Below are 10,907 nucleotides of genomic sequence, written 5' to 3' on the forward strand. Positions count from 1 at the left end.
AGATGTGCGTTTGAACCTCTAGGTAGTTACTCACACTGATTTGACTCATCCTCAGAGAGCTTTTCCTTCAAAAGAGTACTAACCATCTCATGACCTTTAGTCATTTAAGGGAATACTTCAACAACAAACCTCTCTTTTGTGGGGTCATCAGATTCCCAGAACACTTATATGCAAGAATGCACTAAAACCAAAACAAAACAAAACCCAAACCCACCACACACAGCAGACACCTTAACAAAAACAAATCCTAGGAAGACAAAGTAGGAGGAAGAAAATAATGCCCTAACCGTACCTCAGCAGATTCAGGGAAATTCAAGGAAAGAAAATAGATGGACTGTGGGTCAAGTCTGGACCACTAGATGCTTTGAACAAACAGCACAATCTTTTTGTTTACTTGTTGTGGTTGTTGTTTTTGTTGTTACCCTCATTACATTATTTATTTTTGAAATATTTTCTCTGTAGTCTGGACTTTGACTGTACCTTTGCAAAGACGTTTGAATCTTGGCAAAAATTAATTGATTACCCTTGCTGAAACAGGCCCCAGTCCTTGCATTTTCGAATGATTCTTCTTCAACCAAAACTTCCACCAGCCTGAACTCCTTATAGGAACATACTGTTTTGTTCTGTGGACAAAGCATTCTTTTCATGCTTTTCTCTGCCCATGCTAGGAGTTGTGAATTGCCACCTTTCAATGTGATAACCATGCGGCCTCCATGTAAAAGAATTTGGCAGAAGGGAATTCCCTGCTCACTCCTTTTTATCCATTTTCTTTTTGTGGTAGTATAACTGACAATAGAAGATGATAGACCAAAAAAAAAATAGATCAGGATTATAGTCAGAGTTCATACTCTAACAAAACAAAAAAGCAGTTCTGTAGCACTTTAAAGACTAACAAAATAATTTATTAGGTGATGAACTTTCATGGGGCAGACCCACTTCTTCAGATCTGGAGATAGTGCTGTCCTGGAAATGGTGCTGAAAGTGAATATCTCCAGATCAGAAGTATGTTGGCCTGAGCATTGATTGGCAAAGAAAGGGAGGCAAGGAAGCAGTGATTAATGCAAAACCCTTAAAAGGCCAACTTCCTGCTACAGCATCAACATACGATTTTTGTCACTCCAGCTGTGAAGCAAATAGAACAATGACCACATCCTAACCAAATACATTAGTATTGTGCTTCTTTTTCAGTCAATGCAAGAAACACCTTTGTAATATTATACTGTTATTCCTATAAGGGGCCAATTGAGGTAGCCCAAGTGTTCCTGGCGGAAATTCCAGCAGACCCAAAACTTTACCGACATCACAACAAACTGAGGCTATGCTTCAAAGAATTTATAATGCGGTGAGTGAACAGAAAAATAATTGAAGGTCTGGTGAAGTTAGAATGTGGAACCATAGCTATGTCCCTGTCACTAATAACACACCAGGAGCTAGATTTTCACCCTGTATGTAGGCATTAGTCAGTTAAAACTTGGGATTTCCATTCAATGGAAAATTCCAACATTTTGAGGTTTTCTTTCAGCCTGAATGAGAAAGAGAACTTGAAATCTCCCAGAAAACAAGAATTCCAAAGAACTATGTTTTAGAAATGTCAAAATGAAGTATTTTGATCATTTTGTGTCAACTTTTGTTTGAATTGATACAGTCCTATTCACCTCTCAGTTTTCAAAGAATCACAGGGCTGGAAGGGACCTAGTCCAGCCCCCTGCTTCAAGCAGGATCAATCCCCCTTAAGTCATCCCAGCCAAGACCTTGTCAAGCTGGGACTTAAAAAACTCAAGGGATGGAGAGTCCACCACCTCTCTAGGCAACGCATTCCAATGCTTCACCACCCTCCTGGTGAAGTAGTTTTTCCCAATATCTAACCTACACCTCTCCCTCTTCAACTTCAGACCATTACTCCTTGTTTTGCCATCTGACATCACTGAGAACAGTTGCTCACCCTCCTCTTTAGAGCTCCCCTTCAGGAAGTTGAAGGCTGCTATTAAATCACCCCTAAGTCTTCTCTTCTGTAAACTAAACAAGCCCTAATCCCTCAGCCTGTCCTCATAGGTCTTGTGCTACAGCCCCTTAATCATTTTTGTTGCCCTCCACTGAACCTGCTCCAGCAAATCCACACCCTTTTTATACTGGGGGGCCCATAACTGGATACAATATTCCAGATGTGGCTTCACCAGTGCTGAATAGAGGGGAATACCTGCTTCTCTAGATCTGCTCTAAATGCTCTTCCTAATGCCCCCCAGTATGCCGTTAGCCTTCTTGGCTACAAGGGCACACTGTTTACTCATATCCAGCCTTTCATCCACCATAACCCCTAGGTCCCTTTCCATCGTACTGCTGCTGAGCCTATAACAATGCTTGGGATTCTTCCACTCCAGGTGCAGGACTCTACACTTCTCCTTGCTGAACTGCATCAGATTTCTTTTGGCCCAGTTCTCCAATTTATCCAGATTACTCTGGATTCTCTCTGTACCCTCCAACGTATCTACCTCTCCCCCTAGTTTTGTGTCATTTGCAAACTTGCTGAGGGTGCAATCCAGTTCATCATCCAGGTCATTAATAAAGATGTTGAACAACACCAGCTCCGGAACTGAGCCTTGCAGCACTCCTCTTGAAACTGACCACCATCTATATATTGAGCCATTGACCATCTATATATTGAGCCATTGACCATTGGGCCTGACCGTCAAGCCAGCTTTCTGTCCATCTTATAGTCCAAGGATCCAATCCATATTTCCTTAACTTATGGACAAGAATGTTGCGGGAGACAGTATCAGAAGCTTTGCTGAAGTCAAGGTATATCACATCCACTGACTTCCCCATGTCCACAGAGCCTGTTACCTCATCATATAAGCTAATCGGTTTGGTCAGGCAGGACTTGTCCCTGGTGAATCCATGTTGGCTACTTTTGATCACTTTCCCCTCTTCCAAGTGCTCCAAAATGGATTCCTTGATTCCATTATTTTCCCAGTCTATAGTTCCCTGGATTGTCTTTCTTTCCTTTTTTAAAGATGGGTACTACATTTGCCATTTTCCAGTCATCCGACATCTCCCCCAATCTCCAAGAGTCTTCAAAGATAATGGCCAAAGGTTCAGCAATGACATCTGCCAATTCCCTCAGTACCTTTGGGTGCATTAAACCCAGACCCATGGATTTATGTACATCTAGTTTTTCTAGGTAGCTCAGAACTTGTTCCTTCCCCACAGATGGCTGCTCTCCATCTTCCCATACTGCATTGTCTAGGACCATCATGTGGAAGTTGACTTTGTCCGTGAAGACTGAGGCAAAAAAGCATTGAGTACTTCAACTTTTCCTACATCATCTGTCACTAGGTTACCTCTCTCATCCAGTAACGGCCCCACACCTTCTCTGATAACCTCTTTATTGTTAACATACCTGTAGAAACCCTTCTTGTTACTCTTCATATCCCTTGCCAGCTGCAGTTCCAATTGTACTTTTGCTTTCCTGATTACTCCCTGGCATTCTCCAGCTGTATGTTTATACTCCTCCTTAGTCAACTGTACACGTTTCCATTTCTTGTACACATCCTCTTTGTGTTTAAGCTGACTAAGGACTTCCCAGTTAACCCAAGCTGGTTGCCTACCATATTTGCATTTCTTACTATGCAGCGGGATGGTTTGTTCCTGTGCCTTCAGTAAGACTTCTTTAAAATATTTCCAGTTCTCTTGAACTCTTTTCCCCTTCATCTTCATTTCCCGAGGGATCCTGCTCATCAGTTCTCTCAGGGAGTCGAAGTCTGCTCTTTTGAAATCAAGGGTCTGTATGTTACTGCTCACCCTTCTGCCTTTTGTCAGGATCCTGAAATCTACGATTTCATGGTTGCTGCATCCCAGGTTTCTACTCACTTCTACTTCTGCTACTAGTTCTTCCCTGTTTGTGAGCAGCAGGTCAAGTTGTGCACGGCCCCTGGTCGGTTCCTTCAGCACTTGTACCACGAAGTTATCCCCAACATTCTCCAAAAACTTCCTGGATTGTCTGTGTGTTGATGTATTGGTCTTCCAACAAATGGCTGGATGATTAAAGTCTCCCATGAGAACCAGGGCCTGTGATTTGGAAGCTTCACTTACCTGCCTGAAGAAAGCCTCATCTATCTCATCTCCCTGATCTGGCTGTCTATAGCAGACACCAACTACAACATCACCTCTGTTACTTTCGCCTCTAAGCTTAACCCAAAGACACTCAACTGGATTTTCTCCCTCCATATACTGGAGCTCTGAGCAATCATACTGTTCCCTCACATAGAGCGCAACTCCTCCTCCTTTTCTCCCCTGTCTGTCCTTCCTGAACAGTTGATAACCTTCCATGACCGTGCTCTAGTTATGCGAATTGTCCCACCAAGTCTCCATTATTCCAACCACCTCATACTTCTTTGACTGTGTGAGGGAGTCTAATTCTTCCTGTTTGTTCCCTAGGCTTCTGGCATTAGTGTACAAGCATCTTAGAGAAGTGGCTGATTGGCCCACTTTATCCTCTTCACCCAGGAAACCCGCTTGATTATTCCCTCCTCCTTCCCCACTTACCTCAGGGTTTGTTACCTTCCCCCAACGAACCTAGTTTAAAGCCCTAGTTTTGTTGATTCAATTTTCTGACAAAGCTTTCATGCTTCTGTGAGAGTACACCACGCTTTATGCAAACAGATCTTATTCTGCATGCTCATGTAATCCAGTGTTTAACCATCTAATTGTCTGTGAATGCACACTGAGATAACAGAAGAGGCTTTTCTGAGGGACCTATATTAGCCAAATTCATACCTCATGCAGGATGCATCAGGAAGATGCAACTTCACCAACATTGAATGAAGCTGTGTGCATCCATTTACTCCAATATAAATTTAATCCAGTGTCATGATGGTTACTGAAATGTGTTTATGTCCCTTCTTACTTCCCTCATGTGTTTGTAATAGCTAATGGATGTTAAACTCATGACCTAAGGACTGCATGGGTCTGGCAGAAAATAATCTGAGCAGCTGAAATCTTGCTTTATCTGGCTCCAGCTCACATAATGCAATTTTAAAGTGTTTGTCAGTATTAACCAGTATGGTTTTTAATCTTTATTTTGAGATCAGATGTGGTGAAGCTGTGGAGAAAAACAAGCGCCTCATTACTGCAGATCAGAGGGAATACCAGCTGGAACTCAAAAAGAACTATAACAAGCTGAAGGAGAACCTTCGGCCAATGATTGAGAGGAAAATCCCAGAGCTGTATAAACCGATAGTGAAAGTCCACAGTACTACAAGGTACTACTAAGGCCCTGGTGCCATTTGATTGCTAACAAAAGAGTGCCTCTTCATTTGTGAGATATGACACAGTTTTTTCCCTCTAATTCTGAGGCATGGCCCCCAAATTAAACAGAATAAAATGTGAAATGGGCCACTTAAGCTGTGTACCTCAAGCAAAGGATGGGTAGAATTTTTACACTAATATAAGAATTAGTTTTAAAGCCTGTGGTATTTCCCAAGGTTCATGAGAAAAATTATTATATCGATTATCAATATTTACACATTCCTGCCCTTGCTGTTTATAAGTTGTGAAATACGCATGATCATTTCACTTCAGGACTGCATATAATGTTGCAGAGCTAGGAGCCAGATATAAATTGTGTGACACCTTATACCTTTGAATAGGTTGTTCTTTCCAGCACCACTTAACCAGCATCAAGGAAAAAAGAGTCAAAGGCTGGGTCCAGACTACGAGATAAAATCAAATATATTAATATCGATTTTGTAATTCTGGAATTTATGTTTGTCTTTGACCAGCCTCACCTCCCAGATGCTTCTCCCAAAGTCGACTCATTGCTGCCACACTCCAATTGGCAAACGTCGACTGTTTCGGTAGTGCATTCTGGGAACCTACCTCACAGTTCCCTCATCCCCACAGCACTCTGGGTGTGTTCGCTGGTATTCAACATGATCTTCCCACACTGAATGTTCCTCATTCCCGTCCCGTGCTAAGCAAACGTCCATTTGTCCTGTCAAAAGGAAGGACAAGGAGGGCATCCACAGAGATGGCAGAAAAGTTAACAGAAATCTCTTCCTTCTGTAAATGAATTCTCAACTGGCCATCCCCTGACTATCCCCTCTCCTGTGATTGGATCTGATCCCTGAAAAGCTTGAAGAAAGAGATGATAGGAACGTTTTTGGAAAAAGAGACTTGCTGAGGGGAGGGTCTCGGGCTTTCCAATGCACTATAAGGCTTCTGTGCACAGGCTGGTCGTCCATTGACTGTCTCCCCTCCTGTGATTGCATCTGATCCCTGAAAATAACACAGGGACAGACTGTATTCTCAGAGTTAGAAGAAAGAGGATAGAAAAGTGTAGGGAAAAAGATCTTTGTCTTCCCTCTTCACTACACAGACATTGGCAACATGGGAGAGGGCAGTGAAATATCACACACTGAACTTATAATGGAAACAGGAATCTCAGCTGGCCTTCCACCCTGTGTTTTTTTTTTTGGGGGGGGGTGTCAAAGCATGAATACATACAGGAAAATTTAGGAAAAAGTTTTTATAACAGAAATATCAAAGCAGCAGGTGTCTGCAAGGGACAGCAAGCCTCTGAAAATAGGTTTTTGGTTTTTTGGCAGGGGGGAGGCGGGGAGGGGCTGTGGTCTGCAGCTGCAGAGTCACTTGAAATGTTGAAGTAGTTGAAATAGTTCCCCCCCCAAATATCTTAGCCATTAGGGGAGACTTCCCCCTGGCAGCAGCAAGCCCCCGAGTACCTTAGCCACTGGGGGAGACTTCCTCCTGGTGGCAGCAAGCCCCACTAGTCCCTTAGTAAGGGGGGGTAATGGGGGACCAGTTGAATTAGTACCCCTGAAAATCTTAGCTGCCAGGGGGAGACTCCCCCCCAGCAGCAGCAAGCCCCCAAAAATCTTTCCCGCCCTTAGAGCCCTAACCATGCACAAGTCAGGATATGGTGCTGCCTGGCAGCATGGTCAGCACCAAGCGGCAGGCATGTCCTTTTATTGGGTAGGGGACTACCCACGTGACATGGCTGAGCGCAGGAAAGACCCTGACTGTGTGGTGCTTATGAGGGAAGGAGAGAGATTTGCGCACACAGGTAAACTGCTGAGAAGTTTTTCGGCCTCTTATGCCAGTGTGACCCCCAGAACAGCCTTGTTGCCACATGGTGCAGCAGGGCAGCGGCTGGTGCCAGGTAGAGCACAAATAGATACCAAGGGTAGAGACAGAACCATGAACTCCGTGCAGGGGCTATTTGCAATGGGTAGATGCACTCACAGCGCTAACAGCAAAGACAGAAAGACTTTTCTCATCAGCCTCTCATACAAACATGAGACCCCAGCCAAAGGCTTCCTGGTCCCGCTTTAGAATTCACAGTCTTCCTGTTACCTAATTCCAGCACACCCAGAGAGCAGCAGCCAGAGCGGGGCACTGAGGGGCATTGTGGGTTACACCTCTAGAGGCTCATAAATTTGATTTTAAGACATGGCGCTTTCACACTGGCCTTTATTCAAACTTTTAAATTTGAGCTTGACATTGTACCCATCAGGTACAGAAGGTATTATGATATCGGTATTCATGCTCCCTAAGTCGAGCTAATGGTATTTACAGTGAAGATAGTAACATGGTAATATCAAGCTAACTGCCTTAAATTCAAATTTATCTCATAGCCTAGACACAGCCAAATACATATATAAGGTATTCAGAGTATTGACAATCCCATGTTTTACTTATGGATTTGTTTTATTTCAGGGACTCTTTTCGTAATTCTAGTTTTAGGAAATATGAAGCCCACTCTTCACAGAACCTCTAAGGACCCTCTGCTTCAGAAAAGAAAGCTCCATTTGCTGTGGATCAGCTAGGAGAGGATACGCCACTGCTATGCAAATTGGGAAGCTCTTCTCACAATGTAACGTGCATGTGTTCTCTGCAGTTCACACAGTGTTAAACGAAATGTACAGGACTAAAGAAGAATGGGGATTGGTGGGAAAGAGGGTGAAAAGGAAGGTGACTTTGGCTGCTTTTGTATTTATTGTAAAATATTGTCCAGAGAATTATAAGGGATAGACAATTGAATCATTGACTTTACTGAGCAGGAGTCAATCACTGTTTACAGAGAGACAGAACTCACTAGGGCTTGACTGAAGTGTCAAGAGAGTCAGTTAGTGGACACTGGAGAATGGTGCCCAGATAGGTCCCTGTTTTGAATAGCACATAAGCAAGACCTGCAGCACAGCTGTGCAGTCTGAAAGTTGAATGCCTACATAAGAGCTGTCCTAAACAGAGAAGAATTTAAATGTGTGTAAGTGCTTTACTGAATCGGAGCCCTAGGAAAGATGTGTAGTGTTTACAGTAAATTTACTTGCTTACACTCCCAGTATCACAGCAACCTATGAACATTTTTTTAATAGAAAGGATGGTTTCTTACACGTCTTCTCACAGTGAAGCATAAATGATGGATTTCTGGTTACCTTGTTTTTAATTTCATGGAAGAACTGAAAGCATTTTGACCCTTTGTAGACATTTCCAGTTTTGCTATTCTGAAAATGTGTACTAGTCCCAGAGGGGTAGCCATGTTAGTCTGTAGCTTGTTATTTGGAAATGTGTACACTTCCCTACCACTTACGTCGACAGCAGAGCCCAGACGTGTGGAAAAGTTGAAGGAGTGTTTCTGATGTTATTTGTGGCAAATCCCAAGATTCCCTGTAGGACAGGAAGCGCAATCATAGAATCATAGTATACTAGGACTGGAAGGGACCTGGAGAGGTCATCGAGTCCAGCCCCCTGCCCTCATGGCAGGACCAAATACTGTCAAGACCATCCCTGATAGACATTTATCTAACCTGTTCTTAAATATCTCCAGAGATGGAGATTCCACAACCTCCCTTGGCAATTTATTCCACTGTTTGACCACCCTGACCGATAGGAACTTTTTCCTAATGTCCAACCTAAGCCTCCCTTGCTGCAGTTTAAGCCCATTGCTTCTTGTTCTGTCCTCAGAGGCCAAGAAGAACAAGTTTTCTCCCTCCTCCTTATGACACCCTTTTAGATACCTGAAAACTGCTATCGTGTGCCCCCTCAACAAGCCCAGTTCTTTCAGCCTTTCTTCATAGGTCATGTTCTCTAGACCTTTGATCATTCTTGTTGCTCTTTTCTGGACCCTCTCCAATTTCTCCACATAATTTTGAATGAGTTAAATAAGCACTGATACTAGTACTGATATGTAAAAACAAAGTATCGCACTGTCCAAGTATGTCCTCTGCCCTCGCTCACTCCCTGCAAAGTTGGATATTTCAGGAGTAGGTTCTCTGTGTGTCAGGAAACCAAAGCATCTGATGTACATAAGTAAACAGTCTATTAAATTAAAAGCCACTAGATGCATCCTACCAGTGGCTTTTCTTTAATTAAATTGCTTTGAAATGTTTACAAACTAAACAGAAGGTTGATTTTCCACAGCCTGGTAATGAAGGATTCTTGGAATGCCACAACATTGTGCTTTTATTATTGTTTTTAATACCCTGCTTGGACAAACAATCAAAGTCTCTTCAAGATCATAATCCACTGACTCCACTTCTCCTGCAACCCAGATTCACTGTTCTCAAGGGCTACATCTACACGAGAAGCCTCTGTCGACAGAAGTCACTGTCGGAAGGGATTTCCCAGCAAAACTTCTGTCAACAGACCGAGTCTACACAGAAAAGTAGATTGAAAGTGCAATCTACTCTGTTGAAAGAGAGCAGCCAGACTGCACAGCCCTCTCTCAACAGAACAGCTGTCCGGAAGCTCTGCAGACAGGGCTGCCCTGTGAACTGGGAGCCCTGTCTGCTGACCAAAGGGCCCCAGAGCATCTGTTTTGTCAACAGGAAACTGTCAAGAGAGGCATAACGCTGCCAGTGGACGTGCCAAGTTTTGTTGATAGACTGTTGACAAAGCATATTTGCATGTAGACACTTGACGGGTTTTTCTGACAAAAGCCCAGTTTTGTCAGAAAAGCCCTCTCATGTAGACATAGCCAAGATGTTTATCATTTACAGCTAACAAACAAAACCTTCAGGTAATCAAAAAATGGGCAACGTGCAAATATACTTCATACTGCTTGAGATGTATGCTCAGTGTTTGACTTTCATATTGTGCAGTCCTGTACAATAGATCCACTAGTTGAAGAAGTACTTTGGAAAACCTAAAGTAGTTAATGCGGGCTAACCTTTGAACCCGTTCTTCATATTGGTGAGCCATTAGTTTCATGCATGATTTCATTGCTCACCATAGCCAGTAAGGGTTTCCATTCTCCATGTCATCCCTTGCAAAAATGAAACACGATGTCAATTTTTAAGAGTTGAACTATGTGATGTGTAAAAATACTGAGTTTTACTATTCTATTTTGCAATAAAGTGTAAGTTTCAAGTAAAAACTGAGAGGCGCAGTTGTGTCAGCAGCCCTTGTATCTTACTGGTGTCCCCATGAAACAAGGCGTGGCTAGTTTTCATTTTCCTTAAAATAGTTAGGGTAAAATCCTGACCCCCGTGAAATCAAAGGGAAGTTCTGCTGTTGATTTCAGTGAGGCTAGGGATCTACTCTTAACAGATACATGTACTCTACAGAATCACTGAGTCTATTATGTGGATTCCATGGCTGTTTTATAGCTGCTGCTTGAAGAGTGACTTGCTTCAAGATTACTTATGGCTTCCTTTTTTAAAACCATGCGTTAGTGCCCATGAAAAGAGCCAGAATGAAAGCCCCAGAAGCTGCAGTTCCCCCTCTACTGAACACATTGTAGGGGAAGCATCGACGTAGCTCACCGGTGTTCTGGGGACTGACTAGAGGTGGGGAGCAGAGGGAGAATATTAGCCAGTCTCCGGGTTCATTCGGTTCTTGTTATTCTGTTGGAAGAGCCTATTGGGGGCGATTGGAATTACAGTTCTTTGACG

General features: G+C 43.1%; 1 protein-coding gene across 1 annotated transcript in view; it reads left to right on the top strand.

The window, feature by feature from the left end:
- DOCK8 (dedicator of cytokinesis 8) overlaps positions 1-10,383 on the top strand; it is a 113,237-nt gene extending 102,854 nt beyond the window's left edge. Inside the window, exons 45-47 of the mRNA XM_074994083.1 lie at positions 1,236-1,342; positions 5,088-5,258; positions 7,732-10,383. Of these exons, the coding sequence (XP_074850184.1) occupies positions 1,236-1,342; positions 5,088-5,258; positions 7,732-7,792 (339 nt within the window). The 3' untranslated portion in view covers positions 7,793-10,383. The remainder of the gene's footprint in view (positions 1-1,235; positions 1,343-5,087; positions 5,259-7,731) is intronic.
- Positions 10,384-10,907: the final 524 nt, after the last annotated feature.

The sequence above is a fragment of the Carettochelys insculpta genome, chromosome 5 (assembly GCF_033958435.1).
Source record: "Carettochelys insculpta isolate YL-2023 chromosome 5, ASM3395843v1, whole genome shotgun sequence".
NCBI lineage: Eukaryota > Metazoa > Chordata > Testudines > Carettochelyidae > Carettochelys > Carettochelys insculpta.